The sequence below is a fragment of the Psittacula echo genome (genome assembly GCF_963264785.1).
Source record: "Psittacula echo genome assembly, chromosome: 17".
NCBI lineage: Eukaryota > Metazoa > Chordata > Aves > Psittaciformes > Psittacidae > Psittacula > Psittacula echo.
The window spans coordinates 3375094-3397174 of NC_137753.1; the positions used below are offsets into that span (position 1 = coordinate 3375094).

At 50.3% G+C, this 22081-nt stretch overlaps 1 protein-coding gene across 1 annotated transcript in view; it reads right to left on the minus strand.

Moving 5' to 3' along the window:
• Positions 1 to 22081, minus strand: part of DISP3 (dispatched RND transporter family member 3) — a 137017-nt gene that overhangs the window by 20105 nt on the left and 94831 nt on the right. Inside the window, exon 2 of the mRNA XM_080631095.1 lies at positions 421 to 1357. Coding sequence (XP_080487221.1) covers positions 421 to 1357 — 937 coding nt within the window. The remainder of the gene's footprint in view (positions 1 to 420; positions 1358 to 22081) is intronic.

Sequence of the window (22081 nt, forward strand, 5' to 3'; positions counted from 1 at the left end):
ATAGGAACCTTTCCAGCTGGTGACTCATAAGCTCCCTTTCAAGCTCCAGAGCAGCCCACAGACCTCTTTCATCTGCTCTGCGGTGTAGGGAAGCTCGTCCCTATTGTCTGTCCATGACCTGGCATGCCTCTGGTTAACCACGGTCACTTACAGGGGACAAGTGTCAGTAAAAGTCATCTCTACAATGCAGCACTTCCCTCTCATTTGTCCCTCTCGCTTGCCTATTGGGGTGTGTGTGACCCACGACTGGAAACTGCAGGGACTTTGCTGAAAGGAATGAAAAGGGGCCGTAGCACAGAAAAGATGATTCCTCAAGGCACAATGCAGCAGCATCTTCCTCTCTGCACAAGGCACTCACCCCTCTTAGCTGGAGATACATGCCTTAAACATGCCAGCCCTCACCCACAGCCCTCAGCTCACCTTGTATGTCAGCAAGGTCTTGTCCCATGCCATCGTAGTAAATCTTCCCTCCTCTCTCAGTGGGGAAGAAGTAGGTCATGAGGGAGCTGGGAGGAGAGCAGTAGGAATAGGAGCCCAGGGGCAGGTCCTTCAAGACCTCATGGGGCTTCCAGCAAAACTCCCGGAAGCGAGGGTGATCCATGATCTTACGCTCGACCTCGTGGATGGTGACCAGGCGCTCAGTGGTGAAGATGTTGTTTTCAGAGTCCCCCCTGGCCAGAAAGATGAGCTCAATGCGCCAGTGGGCATGAGTCTGTGTGTTGGCACTGATGTAAGTGCTGGAGTAGTCCCAGCGTGGGACACCCCTCGCAGTCCGGGAAGTCCTGTTTCCTGGGTTGAGGTGGCCATGGGGCCTGGGGGAGCTCGTCCTGCCCTGTGGGGTGCTGCGCTTGACCCGCGCGCTCACCCCGAGGTGGGAAGCGTTGAGGTGAAGCTGCTGGAGCTGCTCGAAGATGAGCCTCTGGAGGGTTTCAGAGGTGAAGTCAGCCAGGTCCCGGCGGTTCCTGCCCCACGACCCAAACTGGGACTTGAGGGCCAAGGCGAGGGCATCGAAGCGCTGCGAGGACTCGTGGTTGCGGATCTCAAAAGCATTGTAGGAAATGTCAATATCCAGGGCTGGGTAGTGGAGGAACATGACAACAGCCAGCATAGCAGGGATGGCACAGCCCAGGAAAAGGATGAAACCAGCACAGTAGGGGTTCGTAAATACCCATCCGACAATATTCCAGAAGCCAGACACAGGCAGAGTGACACGCGGGGGCCTGACTCTACAGGGGCTTCTGCCACACAACAGAGCACCCTCACACCTCTTCCGTGAGCTGAAGGCTACCTCTTCATCTTCCTCCTCTAGCCAGGCATCCTGTAACAAGGGGTCATCCTCTGTGTCCATGTCCAGCACCTGCACAAAGAGAAGAGCAGTCAGCAAGGCCCAGCAATGGGTGTCCCCAGGCACAGCCATGAGCCCGTAGCAGTTGCCAAAGGGTCTCAGCAGCAGAGCCGGGGAAGGACGCACGCTCCAGCTCTCAGCAAAGCAAGACTTCTTTCAAACCTCAGCCACTGAAAGAGAAGAATCCGGGTATCCCACACCCTGCCTGGCAGAGGAATGAGGGAGAGGAGCTCAAACTACAGCCCCAGAGCTCAGTGCTGTGGCAGGAGAGGGCTCTGCATGGATCCAGGAACATCAGGCTAGAAACAGCAGGCGATTCACAGTGTGCTGCTCGGACTGCAGCAGGAACATTCAATTAGCTAACCTGGTTCTCATGCTCAGGAACAATCCATGCTGCCAGATGAAAAATGCAAGGGACCCCATCTTCCTCACTTTAAAACTGACAATAGCTTTTCCCCAGCTACTTACAGCTGTGTTCATTCTTCCCACAAAGGCACACACGTGCACACACAGCAGCACATGCAGACACACATAGCAGCCTCCACAGAGAACTCACTGTGACCCCGCTCTAGTCCCTGAAGGGCTATCCACTGCTCGTGTGGGAAGGGAAAGGGCTGAACAGCCCTGCTTCCCTTCCACGCCTGTTGGATATTGTTTATGGAATGGGTTTTCCAAGTTGCTACGGAACAAGCCAGAAGCAAAAGCTGTTCCTGCACCAGTGGAATGAGCAGAGGGAAAACTCTTCCTGATAAGCTCAAACCTGGGAGGAAAGCAAGAGAGACTCCTCAGGAGGTGCTCTCCTCTGCAGGGAAGCAAAGCCAGCAGCCCCCACTCACGGATGAATGAGCAGATTCAGTTTGTTACTTGACCCTGATAGCTGCAACCAATTTACACAGAGGCCAGAAGCAATTTACCAGCATTGTTCCTAACCAGTGTTTCTATTTTAGCAGGACTTGCATCAGCAGAAGATGAATTGCCAGCACCCCTTAATTCCAGGTCCTCAGAAGACCTGAGAGCTGCCTGATCGTGGACCAAGAGCAAAAGCAATGAGGCAGAAATGCTCCTGGGCAGCAGAGGGATGGGCAAAGGAACAAGGGTCACAGCAATCTCCCTGGCTCTGATCAGCCTGGGTGATGCCTACGGCTTTGCTCACAGGGAGCAGCTCCCATAGGATCCATTCCAGCCTGAGCAGCATCTCTGCCGGCAGGCTGGGCAGAGCACTCCCAGCACTGCAGAGCCTGTAGCACGGAGATGGGAACAGGAACCTCTGAGCTCCAGCCTCCCGCTCGCAGCAAGGAAAGCACAAAGGTTGATCCATGGCTTTAATCTGCAGCTTATATTGTCTCAAAACAGCCCATCCTTCCTGTGAGTGTGAGAGTAGGGACTCTCCCACCCCCTTGCCATGGCCAGGCTCATGTAGCAGCTCACTCTCAGCCATGCTGCAGAGCTGAGCAGGGGGGCACGTGTAGCCTGGGCTGGATCCACCTCCTGCTCTGTAACCTCACTGTGCAAAACCTCAATGGGTACCACTGATGGCAGATGGCCACAGCCCCTCTTCTGCCAAACCTCCAGCCCTCAGGAGGCCAATATGGGGAGGAGAGGGTGGTTCACAAGACTCTGCTGTGTTGTTTCCCCCTTCACATATAGGGCTGTTAGACGGCAAGAAGAGAGCCAAGGGGGAGGGGGGTGCCTTTTCAAGTCTTTGGAAAGGTTAGGAGAAATCTAGTTCATTTTAGGCTTCATTAAGATTCTTTTAATATTCAGGATGCTCATCCCATCTGGACAAGTTGGTGTGTGCATGCAGTTCCCTCCATTCCATCCACCTGCCCCTTTGCCCATTGCCCTGGGCTCTCCTTCAACAGAATGGAGTCACTGCAAGACCTGATCAAGCATATATATTCTCTCTTTAGAAAGAGGTAAAGAGCCATAATAATTTCCCATTTATTGAGCTACAGAGGAGAAGGAGGGAAAAAGATTCTAATCCTGAAACAGAAGAGCCTGCACGTGACAAGAAAGGGAAACAAGGGACTGCGATAGTAATAAGCCAGCAGAAAAAGGGATCATACCATCTTCTTTTTTAACCAAGAGCTAAATCCTCAACTCAAGGAAGGGATCAGACCTCAGGCATCTCCCTGTGACTCTTCCCTCCACTCTCATCTCATAGTGACTGCAAAGCCACGATTGTAACGTGGGCAGCTGTGATTGTGAAGGCCAACACATGCTACCTTCTAGCTAAAGACTGGTACAAGTTCTGATGCTGGTGTCAACACCAGCACGGCAAGTGCTGGAAAAGCCATAAGATCACACACACTCACATGAGAACTGAGTCAGGGAAGGATCAAGACCTGGTCCAGGCAGAATGGCAAGGGCAGGGTAAGAGTTGTCCCTGACGGTGACAGCCTCCCTCTGCATGCAGTCAGCACCTGTGTGCATCCTGCCCTACTTCCACCACAGCTCTCAACCCTCTTCAAAAGAGAGTTTACCACATGATTCAGCTACAAAGCCAGACACAGCTCACTCAGCATTGCCCCTGGGACTCAATTGGCTTTACCATCTCTGTCAGATCCTGCCTGGGTCAGGATGAAAGCTTATCCAAGCCAAACCACAGCAAACTGAACCGGTGGGGAGAGAAACCCTCAAAGCAGCCAGAAGGGAGTGAAATGCACTTTTTTCTGCTTATAGTCTACTTATATTTCTGCTTATATTCTACCTGTGTTCCCTCCACCACTGCCCAGGGACTCCAGGCACTGAAGCATGGCCCAGTTATGTTTTCCATTCCAGGATATGCACAGTGGACCTAATCCTGCAGCCCTCAGAGCTCTGCCTCCCTTCTGTGCAAGCTTAGCCTGCTCCAGGTTGGAAGGAGCAGAGCACAAGAGCCCTCCTAGGAGCCCTGGATCCACTTCTTCAGAGAAGAGGCACTGATTCGTCCACTTTGGGTGAGCACTTGGATTTCTTGGGCTTCCCTCTGCCCCTTCCAAACCCAGCAGGCTTCCTCCTGGTTCACACCAGTCAGGACTCCTTAGGGTGGCAGAACCTCCTGTGAAGGTTCCTGGCTCAGATTTAGGGTGCTGCTACAGGCACAGCTTCCATTAAGTCCGAGAATGGGAAGTAAGTCCAGGCAAAGCAGTTGGTATGTAGGTACTTTAAGTGAAAACCTCCACCAAAGCTGAGCCTGCACAGTTCGTGTTCAGCTCACCCACCTCCTAGCCTGGTGCTGGCACATGTTGGCGCTCATTCAGCCAGCCAAGAAACCTCTTGGAGATGGGGAAAGGCAAGTGAGCTGCTGATTCAGCAGCACAGCTGAGCTTGGAGGGGGCTTGTAAAATACTGAGCTGGAAAGGGAAGGTAGGAGAGGGATTCAGAACATAGAACACCTCCTCCTTTAGCATTCAGCCCTCAGACTGCTGGGCAGTTCCAGCAACCTCCCAGGGTGAAGATCCTTCCTTCTTGAAGGAGTTCCAAAACTCCATCACAGCAAAGAGTCAAGGGGCTATGAAGAGACTCACATCTTCCAACGCTGCATTGGTACAAAGACACAGCTTTATGGGAGGCATGAATAAAGCCAGGATCCAGCTGGATATGGCTGTCCTCTTCACAGCCACAGTAGCAGTGTGGAAAACACAACCAAGAGCGAAACAAGGAAGGACTCTCTCTTTTTCCAGTTCCAATGGGCACTTCTGTCCAGAGGCCACCTCACATCAGATCTGAGCCACCAACCTGCAGCTGAATCTCAGCACCATGGCCATGAATGCTACAAGAGCCCAAAGGAAGATGCTCACCCCTTTCCTCCATGGACAACTGTCACAGATGAACCAGAATGGGCCTCTAAGGTTCTTGTTATGTGCACCCCCATTCAGCAATTTAACCTGGGCATCCTCCACATCTTGCTGTAGCTTCCCAGTCTGATCAGAGTAATGAATTAGGCATTTAAAGCACTGCAGGGCTATGGAGCACAGGGTAGGAATAGTTACGACTCCTGTGAGCCTGACACACAGCAGAAAAGAACAGACAAAGCCAACCCTGGGGGACCTTCGGATCAGGATGAGTTGTGCCCTTGACTGCAGTAGGTGGGATCCAGCTCAGACCGCAACAGCCCTGCAGGGATTGTCACTCACCCGCACCCTAATCAGGACAAACCCCCATGCAGCTCCCATGTGAGCTCCTTTGCAGTGAAATCAGGGTAGAAGGAAGCCGCTGACAAGTTGGGGAGAGGCAGTGACAGACGAGGAAGCTAATTACAGCCGACCTGGCTAATTAATGCTGAATTCCAGATTACAATCCCCTCACTAGTGTTCCATTTCAATTACTCAGTTGTTCCTTCTGATAGGAAAAGGGAAGCCTTGTGCATCAGCAAGCTAGGAAGAAAAAAGGAAAGCAAGCACAAGGCTGGAAGGGGAGGGAAAGACAATTTCTGTAATATGGGAGATTCCTATCGACCAAATAATTAAACTTCACATTCCTTTCTCCCAGGGGCAAAGCTTTCAGAGCACAGCTAGCAGTTTTGTGGGCCTATTTGTATGCCTGAAAACTCTTGGAGGTTCTACCAAAGGCAGCTTTACGGCCCTTTGTTAGCTATATAAAGTTCCTCTGAAAGGGAGAGAAATGGCCTTTGTGCTTGCAGAATCATCCAGCTCCTGCTAAAAGCTGCCTCTCTAACGATGCACAGTTGATGGCAGCGATGGACACAGCACCTCCCAGGCCCTGTTATGGTGGAAAACACTGTGTAAAACAACTCCAGGGCATCATTAATGTACACCCACTCTAAAGCAGGGCTCCACAGTGACACTGAGACTCAGGACCAGAGATTTGCTCTGCACTTGAACCACTGAGACCTGTCCACAAGTAACATTTTAAAACACAGCCAGAAAGGGATCTCTCCGGTTCCTGTTCTGCCTTTATCAACACAGCTGTATCTGGGTGCATGGAACAAGCTGTGTGTTGCCCTTTGCTTTCAGGAATGGAGAAAATGAACCAGTAAGGAGGAATCAGATACAATCGCAGGGCCCCTAATTGGGAGTTCTGGGTTTCAGAGGTGCTGCACTTCCAGAATAGCAAAGCAGACCCAGGACACCTCACACCGGGCACCTGATCCTGCATCTCCTGAAGCACTTCTGAAAACACTGGCTTGATACAGCCATTGACCAGATCCTGTGCGTGAGGATACAGCCCTGAACCTGTTTTACTGGGGTACGAGCCCAGAGAGACACATGCTGCTTGAAGGCACTGGGTTAAACTGCTGGCTGGGTTGGCTCCAGCATTATTAATCAAGCAGGTACTTTTCCAGCTGTACAGCACAATGGAGGGGAAAAAAAGCTTTAATGTATTCTCTTTCTGGACCCTTTGCATTTCCCTTCCCACTCGCTTTAAATCCTTTGGAAAGACACACACAAACACTGCCAGACCCTAGGCACTTTGCAGATCAGAATGTCATCAAACTGCTCCAGCAGCACAATGCTGCTGGAATTGAAGCACAATGATGTAAATGTGTGTTTGCTGGAGGAGAAGTTCAACAGAATGATTTTAAAACAGTATATTTAAAGCTCTATTGTCTGCTCACAGGAGGCAAGACAATAGGTAGGGCTGTATACAGGGTGGAGGATTGCCAGATCTCCCAAGCTTTATGAAGTAAGTATATGCTTGCACGCTCACTCCTAACTGAGGCAGCCTCTTTCTCTGCTATCTGTCCTACTCTTCTTTCCCTTTACAGGCACTTTTACACCCTGGCTAGGATAAGAGCAGCTGGAAATGGAAGGAGTCAGTCAGACTCCAGGATCTTAAAGGCCTCTTCCAACCTAAATGATTTTATGATCGATCGACCTGCTTTCAGAACGGACAAATGGAGCTCTCTCAGCCTACATCAAGGATCTCCTGTCTGCCACCCCAGGTGTCTGACAAGCACTGATTAGATCTACTCATAATTGCATGCCAAAACCAATGTGGAAAGATTAGCTGCAAAGTCAAGCACTCACCAGTCAGGAAATGCCCAGTCCAGGACGGATGGATGCTGACACAGCACCCTCAGTTTGCCCCCCTTCTGTAAATGCTTTGCAGTGCAGTTTGGCTTCCAAGCCCGGTGTCCCAAGGCAGGGACTGTGGCCTCCACCAGGGCTGATGCTCCCAGGAGCTATTTGCCACCTTGCTGTCTCCTCCGTGTTCGGTGTGTGGTCTCATGGCTCATTGCCCGCACGCTGCTCGTGCTCTGGCTCAGAGGCAGAATTATTCATTTCCAACACTGCCTGTCAGGACAGAGTCTGAGGGCTGAGCAAACAGGACGGAACTGAATTCTCTCCTGGCATCTCTAGGAGAAGGAGGGGGTGGTGTAGTCTGCATCTGACAGATGCAGCAGCTCAGAACAGGAAGAAAACCAGACACTTATTTTGGGTGCCTGGTTTGACACATAAGATGCCCCATTTCTCAGAGTGTGCAGAATGGCACAGGTGGGGCTGTGAGTAAGAAACTGCAAATTCTACTTTGTTCTGCCACCATGACCTGAGGTGTAACATCAACATAACCTCTGCATCGGTAAGGGACATCCACAGTGGGAGCCAGCATCATACAGTCGATGTTAACCAGTGACATGCATGCCAGTATGCGAGACACCAAGGACCATCAGTTCCCTCATCCCTCTTTACCTCTAAGCCGGTCTTGTGGACAAGGAACAGGCTGGAGAAAGGGCCTGCAAGACCAGTATAGAGGGAAAAGGGAGAGAGACTGGTTTAAGGGGTGTTGCTTTGCTATGTGAGAAGCCACTACCTGCACACAGAGCAGATCAAGAAGTGGACAGAAGATAACATCACAGCTGTGATACACACAAGGATGTACAGCAAAAGCAAAGAGTAGAGTAAAAGCATCTTTACTGTGCTTTGCCAGGAGTAAGATGCCTGCAGATAAGAACTAGCTCAGCCATCCAAGTTTCCTATTTTTAACACCACAGGTTTCCTGAATGGTTCCTTAACTAGGAAAAACCAGTGATCCCACAGCCTTGGATCAGGGGGAGATCTTCATATGGCACTATGGGACACTGAGGCAGCCCCACCACAGCTCCAGCAGGTACCAGCTGTGAGGTCTGTCCTAGGATGCTACTTCCCAAGTGATTCCAAGAGAATCTGTATCCCGATAGATTTAAAAATCCAACCCAAAAGCTCACAAGGAATTGCCCCAAACTACTTGCTTCAGAGTACTGAAACTGGCACTTTTCAAAGAGAAAGGTCACCAGCATTTGCTGCCATCAAACCATGTGCTTTGCCTTCCCAGGACTGCTGCAGAGCTAAACCTAGATGAGAACCTCACTAACATGCACATCATTGCCAAGGAAAATTCATTTCCTGATAAAATAATTTGCTTCTGGTTATTGTAATGAATGATTGTAGGTGTCACGAAACAGCTTCTGGGTTACAATCTCACGAAACGTGCCTTGCAGCCTTGTGCCATGTTTACCACTTGAGCTACTTGCTTATGCTGATGATAAGGCCCCGCTGTCACTCAGGGCTGTGGCATGTACAGGTTTCTGCATGCTGAGCCTCTGATATGCTTCAGAAATGACTTACCTAACCACTACAGAAATGACTTGGACTTTGTCTGAGCCTCAGCCACTTGCTGTTTCCAACTAAAGGGCTGGATTCTGCATCTGCTGCGTGCCTTTGGGTGCCTTGATATGGCTTCAAAAGCACCCTGGGTCTCACCAGCAGCCCAAGATAACAGGCTTCTTACCAGTGTGGTGATTTCCATGCACCCAGAATGCTGTGCTCACAACAAAGCCTTCACAGACCATTAAATACCAATGGCTGACACAAACCAGGGTCTTGGGTTATGCCAAGAAGGGTCACTCACTCCAGGAAGGAATCTCAGACCGCAGAGAGGATTCACCAGTTCCCAAGCCCTTGGAATAAACTGCCATCCCCAAGGCTTGTGTGCTGCTCTTTTATAGATCAGCTCCAGCCTCCCACATCACTGTCAGCCTGAGAAGAAAAGCCAAGTCCCACTGTTAATCTCTTATTATTGCACCCCATGCTCAGGCCCCCCAGCTTTTGTCACCGTGGGCACTGGTACCACTCTGTGCTCAGCTGCATGATCCCAGCTCTGGCCCTGCTCCCCACATCTGCTCCTGGCAGCAGGAGGAAGTGTGAAGACAAGGGCTGGCTGTGCACCCTCCTCCATCTGCAGCTCCCCAGCAATAGCCTGCCTGTGTTCACTGCGCTGCTGGGACTAATCAAAACACCCTCTCCCCAAGGCCCCTCTCCAGAGCCTCCCCATAAGCTGCCAGGTCATTACTGAGAAGGAGGAGGGCAACCTCTTCCTCACCATGCATGGGAGCTGCTTTCTTGCCAGCAGCCTCCGCAGCAGTTTGTGCTAAGGGACATTGCTGGTTGTGGTCATGTGGGCAGCAATGTGAAAGGTAATGCAGGGATGCCAAACCTATGGTGCCAGTCCTTCTTTTACCAACCACAGCACAGGCAGCTCTTTCATCTCCACTTCTTGCCAGTCCAGCATAAAGAGCATTAAAAGAACACGTTGCAAGTGCTCCCCTTCACCTCAAGTGCCTGTTTGGCCAGCTCTGGTCATGATGCTCTGGCCTTCCAGGAGAAAGAGGTAGAGGTAGGAAGTCCCATCTGCACGTGTGTCAGTGTCTGACTCCAGATGCTACGAAGCATCCACCCGATGGATTGAAAGGTCCTGCCTTTTTGTTGCTGTAATTGACATCAGAAAAAGCCAGATTCACAACAGGAAAGCTGCGAGGACTGCGATCTGTGGCGGGGACACAGCTCCCACAGCACTTCAGGCATGTTCACTTCTTCAGCAGGGCTTCCCACATGCCAGCAAGAGAGGAATGGGTGATGCTGTAGTCCCCCCATACATGAGGGAGCAGAAGACAAACCCAAGGTCATCCACGCACCGAGCTGTGGTATAACATGGCCTCTTATTTCCACGAATGTGAGGGGCTGAATTCTGGGGTGAATTCATCCTGACAGTCACAGCCAAATGGGAATGACTGCAGCAAACCATGCTCTGTTGTCACCCATGGAAAACTCACTGCTGGATAAGGAGGGACTCCTGCAGCAGCCTGTAGGTAGCTGGCTCTCAACAGCCTACAAAGTGGGATCTCAGCAGGTTTATCTTCCTTACCTCCCACACTTCTCTCTCCAAAACAGATGCAGCTAGCTGCTCTCCCACGAAAACCTGGAGCTTCTGGAATTACATTAATTAGCACCGCTTTTTCATCTTCCCAGGATCAGCAAGGAGCCTGGAAGCAGAGGTGTAAAACCCAGAGGCTAGAGAGCCTCCAGGGCCACGCTGAGTGCCCCAGTGCAGGACCTGGCTGCACACGAGGGTTTCCAGAACAGAAGGAAAGCCTCCTGATAGGAAGAGGAGGATGTGGAGACAAGATGCCTCAGTGTCTGAACAGCACGTCAGCAGATCCCCTGCCAGAACAAGGACTCAAAAGCTTACTGCCAGCTGCACCAACCATGCAGAAACTCACATTAAATGTTCCCACAGCTCGATGAGCACAGTCCTGCAGACCGGTAGCAGAGGAGGGGGCAGAGGCTCAGAATAAGCAAACAGGCTTTAACAACACATTAATCTCAGGGAGAGCCCAGGATGCTTCCTAGTACATACAAGACACGAAGAGCAGGTTCCTGTTAGTCCCTGTGCAAGGGAAGGAAATGTTGCTGGTGGCAGCTAGAAGCTGCCAGTGAAGCCATGTCTATAGTATACAGCTTTAGGCCATCAGAACCAAGCTGAAACAGCAGTGGTCTCCCTTCTCTTCCCCCCCAGTACAGACTGGGAGAAGCATGATCTAAGCCTAGCAGAAGAGCATCTCAGGAAGAGGCAGACACTACCCTTGTTCCTATTCCCCTTCTACCACCAAAGCCATGCAAGCTGCAGGAGCTCCCCAGCTCCTGAGCGGCAATCATCCAACCCAAAGGATGCTAAGGGACTGCCATTTGGCAAGGAATCAAAGCATTCCATGCAATTGTTCCCAGTTCCTTACCAAACCCCACACTTCCAGCCAGGCAGTCACAGGCTGAGATTCTGCTTGTTCTAACTGTAGGACTGAGTCTTGCAGTTAAAACACAAACTCAAAGGAAGCATTTGTGGTGCTGCTATTAGTTTTTCTAGCTTTCCTGGGGCAAATCACATCAGCTGCTTCTGAATTGCTCTCACATTCTGGAGTCTGAGACCCCATTTTCCATCCTTTCCCAACATGCTTTGTCCCGCAGCCCCCCTCCACAAGCAAACACAGGCTGGTTTTGCACAGACATCTGTAAACTGGTTTTCCAAGGAACTCACTCCACTGCCCCATGCTGAAGTGGAACTGGGTCTGGCCCTCTGGAAACCAGGCTCAGCTGGCCGAGTAAGGGAGCAAACTCACTGCAGGCACTTCCCAAATGACTGGAAGTGCAAACAGTACCAAGATCCATAACAGAACCAAATAGATGGGAATGTAGGCAGGTGATGTACATGCAGGAATGAATTTAGCTGTGTATGTGCCAAGATTTGGATCCAGGAGGAGTGATCTCCCCACAACACATCAGAAATACAAGAAACACCAAGAGGTCTGGAAAAGAAATGTCACCACAGTCTTAACTTAATCTGTCCCTGCTACTTACAGCATAGGTCTTTGTTATTGGCATCTAAATAAGGTCAAACCCTTTACTACACCACTATGAACTCTGCAGTGACTTTCACCAAGGAATTGGTTCCATGTAGCAGATTTATAGGAATGAAGGTTCTTTTCTTCAGTTTAAGCAGTGCCACAGGGGATGAAACATTTACCTGCTGATATATCTTGTTTTCAGTTGTTACAGGCTGGTGCTTTATAGCTCCCTACGATGCTGCAGCATTTCTACCATGCTCTGTGCACAAGAATACTGACATCAGTGACAAAAGCAAAGTGGACCAGAGAACACCAAGGGTCACAGCTCGTTTGTCCATTTGCTGCCTGAGAAGCATGGGCTGAGAAGAGCCCCATGTCAAGTGACAGAGCTGAGATGGAAGGATTAGGATAGGGAGAAAGAGAAGGGGTGGCCTAGGAAGCAAAATTCAGTTTGGATGTGGAAAAAAGATGGCTTAAAGCGTATACATCAGATGCCAAGACATTCTGTTTAAAAGCATAGCCACAGATTTGACACTCGGGTGAATCCAAGGCACTGACAAGTGCTGAATGAGTCCTGAAGAACCACAGCTTGCAGTGCATGGAGTTTGGACCTGCTGGCAGGAAGCACCAGAAGGAGCAGCTTTCTGCATGGTTCAAGAACCAGCCCAAGCTTTCCAGCGAGACAAATTTAGCTTTCAAAACAAGCTGTTTGTCTATCTTGTGGAGACTTACAGCCCTCGGTTTAAATGAAGCCCAGTGTTTTATTGAGTCACTTTCATGCTCTTGTGGGCCTGTCCACCTTCCCATTTCAACTCAGCCATAAAAACTGGCTTGGAGATTAGACTTGGCACATGAGTTGTTAGCTGGGGAGCAAGTGGGAGGGTGTGCGAGGGGAGAGGTGGCAGGGGAAATATGAAGACAGAGGCTTTGGCCAGGTTTGATTTGCCAGCACGAGCCAGGACCGCTTTGGGCTTCTCAGACACGTCTGAAAAGCCCCATTGGGCTCCAGTTCAAACCTGAGTTTGCAGCCCCATCTTCTTCAGGAATTCATTTTCCTTCTTAAAAGGAAGAACAAAAAGACAAACGATTCCATTCATGGCATCAAGTGTGCTGCGTGCTCTGCAGTACCCCAAGCAGTAGGAAGGATTAGGTCTTGTTTTGGGTTGTTTTCTTTATCAAATTGTCTCTGCAGACCTTAATACAGCACTCAAAAGCAATTCGTTCCCTGCTCCTGGGTGTAAAACAGAGCCAAGAAAGAAGCCAACATATAGCAGCACATCCCCCTAGGAGTAAAAAGCACTTTGCATTTGTGCATCATATCAGCTCCTATCAGAGACTGCATAAACCCTTTGCAAACACGTATCAGATCCAATTCCCTTCTTCCTCTAGGGAAATAGGTCAGATTACATGCAAGTTTACAAATGAATTAAGCAAGCTCCACATTCTAACTCCAGCTCTGCTGGAATTCAGCCATTACTTTTGCTGACTTTAACAGAAGCTAAATACAGACCATGCAAGTTACAATTAACACTGGTTAGCTGCCCTGGGGGGAGCAGCAGCGGTACCCACAACTCCAGTTAGTGCAGTGGCACAAACTGGGTGTCCAGAAACTGAGGCATCCAAACCCCAGAGTCATCTTTGCTACAGCAACCTTCCAGACCTGCTCAAAGTCAGAGGAACAACAGGACCCAACTCTTCCCAATCCTCTGCTTTGGTTACCAGATGCCTCAGCTTCTCCTGTGCTCAATGTTAGAAAATGTAAAGAACTGAATACCCAGCAGAGGCCTGCGATGCTAACACATGGATGTCCTTCTCTGCTATTGGTTTGCAAACACAGATCCTTTAAGAACATGGGAAGACAGGGGGAAACATGGACCCTACAATATGTTTTTGTAAATAGGCTGTGAAAGAATGCGTTGAGCCAAATAATCCTGGAAATGAAAATGCCAATTCAACGTAGGGCATTATTATTTATCATAGATATCACCACATAGAGATGAAGAAACAGACTCTGTGACTTGCTGGCCCAACATCAGCCAGCCGAGTGAGCTCAGAGTAAAACAAGTGATCTCCCAGAACCCTGCCCTGTGTTCAAGTCAAAGGCATCTCTGCTATGCAAAAGATAGGAAGAAAATCTGTGGCAGCATCAGACAGGATGCCCTGAGTCACCTTAGCAGGTAGATCCTGGGCTCACATTCCCAGGAACAAATCCAAAGCGACTTCACTGAAGTGACTGCATTTACCCAGTGAGATCACAGCTGCGGAACCAGCCCCAGGAGCAATAGCACCCACACCATGAAGTCCAGGGAGCAGAATGATTCTCCCCCATAAAGCAGCAGCAGCAGTTTAAGAACCAGACAACTGCCAGTACGTCTCTCACCCCCTGCAAACACATTGGCTTCTCCCCCTGCTCCACTATTTATGTAACATGAACTGTCTTCTATTCAGGAGGAGCTGTTCCCTATTAACAGAGCTTGGCAAAGATCAGGAATTAACTGTGCCAACTTTCAAGCCTGCTGCCTTAAGGCAGATGGCAGGGAAAGTATCCCAGCCTTGTTCCCCAAACCTCTTCTCCCAGCAAGCAAAGATAACTCAGCAGAGAGAAAAAGGACCAAGTATCTGCAAAGCTCTGATTCCAGGGCAGGAGACAGCCTATGTGTGGGGTGCTCTGCAATGGACCTACCTGGCTGCCCACAGCCAGCAAAGCCTGCTGCTGTGCCAGGATCCACAGGGTGACAGCAAGGGCATGGGTTTCACTGAAGGTTTTGCAGTTCCAGAGTTACAACAGGAAAGGAGATGCTCTGCCCCTCCAAGGCAATGGTGCTGCTATCATCAAAAACTCAGCACTGCTCATGACTAGCACTGAGCTCTACCTTTATGGGAAAGCAAATCCCTCTGGAAGAACAGGGCTCCCACAGCTACTGCAGACCCACAGCACCAAACAAGAGCTGCTGTTGCAGTGTGACAGGCAAGAGGGTTGTAAATAACATCCTACTGGGTGCTAATACAGTTGTTGTCACCCATGCCTGAAGCACATTGCCATCAATGGGACAGTTTACAACCTCACAGTTAAACCCATGCTGGAGCATATTCTGGACTGGGGTCAATGGAAAGAGTTCTGCTGACCTCAGATCTGGATTAAGCGCTTCACTCTTATGTTGGCTTCCCCATGTTCCTGAATTATTCATTAAGGACCAGACACTGCAATCCATACTCACACTGCGCTTAATTTGTCCTTTAAATTGACTTGCATTAGTCTGAATCACAGGCATCACAGCACCTTACTCTAACCAGTCCTACTGAATGCAGCAGAGCTATTCATGAAATAAGGTGCTCCTGTGCCACAGCCAAGGAGGCAGGATCCAGCCTTTAGGAAAGACATCGGTAAGGCGAGACCTCAGGAAAATTCAGCCTGGTAAAACTGCACTGAGATGAATGAACTCCAGTAAATCCGAGTGAAATCAATCATTTAAAGAGATAGGCAGTTCTGTGCTATCACAGGGGAGACATAAGGGAGTGCTAGAAACTAATATTTTGTTGTTCAACTCCATCACAAGGTCTGGAAACACAGTCCTCTGCCCCTGGGCACGCATTCACAGAGCCCAATGGCAGCTTGCACACACACCTTGTGAGGACCGCTTTATCTCTCTGTATACAAACAGTGCGGACACGAGGAAGGCAAAGGACATGTTGTCCTCCTCCTGCCTGGCACAAAGGAACAGAAAGTAAATGGGACTGCTTGTCACCAAGCAGGTAACAAGTACCCACACTTACAGCAACTCCTTCCTCTGCCAACCTTGCAACTCCCAGTTACCCAACTCACAGACCACATTATTGGCTCTGATCTGAAACCTTCTAAGGCTGCTTCAACAGCAGATCAACTCACACCACAGGAGAGCTGATTACAGAGCACCTTTCACCACCGAGCCCAAATCTACAGTTGGATACTTTTAAACAGAGTGAATAAACCCCCCAAGCCAATGAGGTAAGTGAAAGGTGAAATCTTGTGCACTACACTGAGAAATATAATGGGGTTTGAGTCTTGAGAATGAATTAATCTGTTCAGTCCTCACTTCCGTCAGTGCTTGGTGAGATTACAGGACTAAATCAACTCTGTGCTAAATGCTTCATGCTGAAGAGAGTCTTGTCAGGATTTACTGCCTGTTGGCATGCACAGACCACAGCAGCATCACCCCGAGACCCTGGGACCCACAGCAGGGCCTGAGAAATAGAAATCACAACATATCCAGATTTCCCATACACCGGCAGGGTATGAGCTCCTGTCCCTCTCCATTTCAGTCAAGCTTCCTTATTAAGCACTTGTACCCAATAGGCAAGCCTTTGTATAAGCAGCACTTCTGTCAGAGCACTGGCATCACAAGAGGATTTCATACGTGCTGTGGATTTCTGGGTGCAAAACGTTAACACTGTATGCATACCCTCCCCGAATGCCACACTAAAATGCACACATCCCATCACACTCATGCCATACAGTTACATACACACAGACACACATGGGCCAGCCACCCCCCTGCACAATACAGCCTGTTACAAACACTTCTCATTAACAGTTCTGAAACGACACACACAGAAGTGGTCAAAGATCTCCTGTAACTTCACCACTATATTCACCCTATTGGCCTGACAAAGGCATTGGTGATGTCTAATTCATTTTTCAAGTACAAGATTCAAGTACTAGGGATCGGGAGGCATTCGAGCACCCAGCAACTGCATCTTCCCCAACCCCCTGCAAATTAACAGAGATTTCACCCGTGTGAAATCCCTCAGTTCTGTGCCCCCAGAGTACACAGAGCCACTCAGATACTGTCACATCGACTCCCTGTAAGTACCTTACTCCACTGTTGTAAAAAGACAGCGTGCACAACCAGGGTATCTGCCAATATAGCTCAGAATACCAGAACACAGCTAGGAGGTAAAGCTGCACAGTGTCAGTGACTTTAGGTGATGGGTTTATTTCCATGCCTGAGGATGAATTTGGCTCTGTATGTTGCAGAAACTGAATTACAGCCTTCACCACAGTGGGTAACTGGAATGATGCTGATCTACTTCCCGAACACCAGTGTGGCTCTCACCTATTATACACTTACACATTGCTCAGGGCCATTTGCCCTTCAGCTTTTCCTTGTGTCCTGGTGAAAAGGTCACAAATGCTGAGGGCTGGTTTCCCTTTCAATCCATTTTTCTACTAGACAAGCATTCTGTAGTGTTTTCCCCATGGGAATACAGCAGGTATTTGCAGGGGCAGCAGGAAGAAAGGAGGAATGGATTATTTATCCTATGAAGCATTTCCATTCAATCTTTGTTGGTTTTTTTCCCCCCTAGCTCAGGCCTGTCTTATTCCAGGCTTAGGGAATCAAACTATAAGGCTCCAAAGAGGTAAAGAGCTTGGCTTGATGAGCCTAACCTCTGAAGATGCATCCAGTGTGATAAAAGAAGTGTAGCTATTGAAACATCTCCCTTCAATACAGTTATTGTGTTGCTAGGTTTCCATCTAGACACACAGCCTAAAAGAGCAATCAAAGGAAGGCGATGCTGTGGATGATACTTTTATCAACACTCCACAAGAAGGAAAAACATTGTCCCCCAGCAAAGTTTTACAGGTGAGGATAGAAAGCTTATTTCAAAAGCTCACCCAAATTTTCATGGGCAAACTGGTTTTAAAAACCCAAGCTTTTAGGGTAACAGACTTTACGTGCACCAGCATGTGGCTTCTGTGTTTATTCTGTCGTTTGAATTGCACAAGTACTTCTTTTCCAATACACAAGTCCTCACCCCACTTAACTTGTGTCTTGCAGCCACAAAGAGGGCATGCATCAGCCTTGTTTTAAAGAGACTCATTCACTTGAGTATTACATTAAACCAAATAGACTCAGCACATCTGCCAAAGCACTCCCCTAATAATCACATCAGCCAAGGCTGCTAACCAGCACACTGCTGTGCCCAGGCACAACACAGAGGTGCAAAGTGCCACAGCAGGCAGCAGCAAGGTGCTACACACACCTGAGGGACCTGCCACTGTCATCCCAATCCATCTGCCCCAAAAGGTTTCAGCTCTACTCAGCTCCCACCCTTCTCAAGTGCTTTCAAACACCGAGGCAGTGGAACCAGCCCTGCTCTTGGTTTGCTCATCAAATCACCAAATAGGAAAGCACACGAAAGAGTCCTTTTTCTCCAGGACACAGGCTGTTTTGCTGGTATGTCTTTGGAGACCACCTGGAAGAGCAAGGTCCCAGGACTGGGCTGCAGTAATAATAAGCAATAGCGTGCCCTTACTAAGTGACCCGGGGTTTTTAGGCAGGAAAAGTCCATTTCCACACCAGCCAGCATGACACAGGAAGGTTACCTCACGTGTGCAAGGTACACAATTCTCTTTACACCCTCTAGACAAAGATCTGACACCAGCTGCTACCAGAGATGAGGATCCTGCCTGACTGGACTACTAACATCCCAGAGCAATGAGACCACTTTCTGGCTCTTCAGCTCCTCAGGGAAGCAGGCCAAGCCCCGGGAGGTCGGGGACACAACTGGTGCCTAACTTTCCCCCAGAAGAACAGCCCCGCTGCAGGCACAGCTCCATCAGCTTACTATAGAGGCAGCCTCCCGGGAAACGCTCTCTCCTTCGTGCATATCCATGAACTCTCCAGAGCTTCCAGGGAGAGTTGGCGAAACACACAGCGGAGGGAGCGAGCTGCTGTACTCGCAGCATCGAAAAATAAGGGGGAAAGGGGGGGGGGGGGAGAGTAAGGAGGAGGCTTAATAAAAGAAGTACCCATTGGAGCAGGGTGAAAGGAGCGATCGCAACCTGTGATCTCCTCCAACCACCGCCTCCGACAGCGGGACCCGGAGCCCCACGGGCCCCTCCATACCCCCATACCCCGGGCAGCGCAGCGCATCACTCACCTCCGCCTGCAGCCGCGGGCTCGCAGCGATGCCGGGGCAGGGCCGGTTCCGCGATGTCGATGCCCGCCCAGCAGCGCCGCGCACCGGTCCCGCTCCCCGCAGCCTTCACCCGGCCCCGCCGCCGTGAGCCGCCTCCTCCTCCGCCGCCACCGCCGCCTTTTAACGCCGCTCCGCCGCTGCCGACTGCAAGCCCGGCCCGCCGGCCCCCGGGGAAGGAAAGGAGGTGGGGGCAACCGGTAGCCCCCGCCGCTGCGCCTCGGAGCGGTGCGGAGCTCCTGCCGCTGCCCGGTGCCGCCCCGGCGGGCTGCGGGCGGCGCTGCGGCCGCGCTATAAACCCTGCCCCGTGCGCGGCCCCCGCCCGCGCGGCCCCCGGTGCGGCGGCGCTGGGAAACGGCTCCGGTACGGCAGCGCCGGGCCCGGCCCCCAGCGGAAGGACGGCGGGGACCAGGGGGGAACAATGCCTGGTGTGTGCCCTCCCTGTGCTACTGCTTATGGGAGCGGGCAGGAGCTGAGGGTGCACTCGGGATTGCCCTGCCCGCCTTCAGGGAGCCTTTGGTTCACAGGAGAGTGAGAAAGAGTGGAGGCAATTCCCGGTGTAAGCAGCCCCGGAGTACGGGCTGCGGGAATCCGGCCCTGCCAAGGTTGGCAGCACCATCACCTCCCCTCCGGAACCGGGCGGATCTTGGAACAGAAACTGCCAGAAACTTTTGCAGCAGCTGCATGCACCCCGTGCCAGGAGCCAGGGCTCTGGAAGGATTCATCCGGTTTCCTTGCTGGTGCTCTCACCGCTAGATTAATGCTCCATATGGGAGAGACAGCTCCGTGCATTCAGCGGCAGAGGTGTGCAGCAGCAAGCTCCGAATTAAGCCGAGTCATTAAATGGGAGGTGGCAAAGGCATATTTACTAGGGTGGTAGAGAAAACCTCCGTACATTCATGCTGGTCCCTTATGCAGCCAGGTATCTAACGACCTTGCCTTGGCTTTCAGGAGTCTAAAGAGTCCTATTTATGATAAAGACATCCCAGAGTACAGGGGCTTTGTGTTGGCAGAAGGTCTCTAATGACTATGCTGCATACAGCAGTCTTGCATTTATTTACTGTGTGCTCATCTATGACTCACTCCGGTTTAGGAGGCAGGAAGAGAACAACATCCCCCCCCCCACCCCTCCTTTGCCTGTTTACTGGCGTGACCTGTTACTACAATGGGGACTCCTGTAAGAGCAGGATTATGTCAGTAAATTGCAGAACTACCTGATGGGAATGGCTTTTAATCAGGCTACATTACAGAGGTGACCTGAGCGTGTTTTGCCAGCATTCTCACTTATTGAGTATTGATGGTGTCTAGGAAAAATACCCCTCACGCCCGGTTTTGGATAGATTTGTCAAGTCAGTAAGAAATAGGGAGCAGTGCAGTAAAACCAGCCCATCACCTCAGTCTGGCCAGGCAGGCGGCGGTGTCAGAGGCATGGTGCTCTTTCTGATGCATCACCCAAAGTGCCCAGGAAGCCAGGCAGACAAAGCCAGACCATCATCTTCCTTGTGGGGCTCCAAGGAATGCAAATTTAATGAGGCTCCTGAAGTAAAATTGCTCTGTGCGTTTCTGCCAGTGAGGGAGGTTTCCGCAGGGAAGGTGGTGGTGAAGGGGGAAACAATTTGGTTGAAAGCTGCAAGTGTTCTGTAAACAGCAAAATGGCTTTTCCCATCTTGGCCGGTGATGCGAGCAGAGCCCACGCTGATGTGAGGAGCAGCAGCGCTCAATCCATCACACAGCAGAGCCCAGCAACCTGCGGGGAGTTACCCTTCAGCGCTGCGATGAGCACTCACACATAACAGGATTCTCCTCGGCAGCATTCCCGATAGCCCTCCGGGCAGAGACAGGCTTGAGCGAGCCCCCCTCGACCCCCTTGCTCCCTTCTTCACACAAGCACACTGTGCTCCAAGCCCTGCGATGCTCACCCGGGCAGGCAGACAGACACAAAGTGATGCTGACACACGGACCAGCCGTGCCCATCTCCTCTCCACAGGCACAAGTACATCAGCTTGACAGCTGTAGCTTCTAAGACTTGTACATGGTTTTCTGACAGCGTAAACACACACACCTCGCAGCTATGCTAGCCCTTAATCACACTAGAAGTTTCTCTTGCTGTGTTGCACCTAAAGCATATACAGTAAAAATATGCCTTTTCCTGTCAATAGAGACACTCTGCCACATTCATCTGCTAAATATCACTCCATGAACATATAGGGGTCTGTGCAGTGCTCAAAAAGCCCCATAATAGAATGCTCACCTGGATGGGAGGGTTGACAGTCCTGCTCTATGGGTATTTCTGTGATTTCAGTCTCTTTTTGTTCTGCATTGGAGGGAAATAAAAGATTTCAAGTATCTGGGGATAAGAGGGGCAGGATGATGCACAGTGGAAATCTTCATACCTGGCTTAACATTTCCTTCCATGCCCCCCTGTGTTCAGAGAGCATCAGCCTCTGCCTGCCATCAATCCCCCTCCCTCAGGCCCCACAGAAGTGTTCAACAAAGCAGCATGTGTTGCCAAAATGAATAAATAGTTCATGACTAGTTCTGATCAGCAACACTGACCATGTTTTACTCAGACACAGGTCACAACTGCACTCATAAGAAGCACTATCATGCACATAAATACAAACTGTACCAAATTGTACCCACGGTACTTGCATATATCCAGACACACAAGTTTCAGTGCTATTTTGCAGGCTCTACCAGCAATGCAAATGTGCCTACAAAGAATCAGCATTATTTGTGGCTGTTATTAACCCCACACGTGCACAAACAGCACACAGACAGAGGTGCTGCACGCTGCTGTTGTCCTTATTAACCATCCAGGTACACAAACACGTGTGACACCAAGAGCCATTAGCACTGTACTGCAGTCTTCGTTAGCAAGCAGCTTGTTTGCAAATGCCTGGCCACATGCATAGAAGCTCACAGTCACAAGCAGGAAAAGGATTGCTACTGCACCTAGAGCCATTGCTGGCTAAATGATGCCTTTTGGAGTTGGGAAGCTGAAGGAAAACATCTTCCCCTTTATTCATGCTCTCTAACCTCATAGCCTCAGCATGACTGCCTTCAGCACCAAAATCAGGCACCAGCAGCCATTCCCCTTGCTTATATTTATGGTCCCTCTTTGAAATTCTGACTGCTTATCTATGCAGAATAAAACTACCCAAGCAATCTTTCCTGTT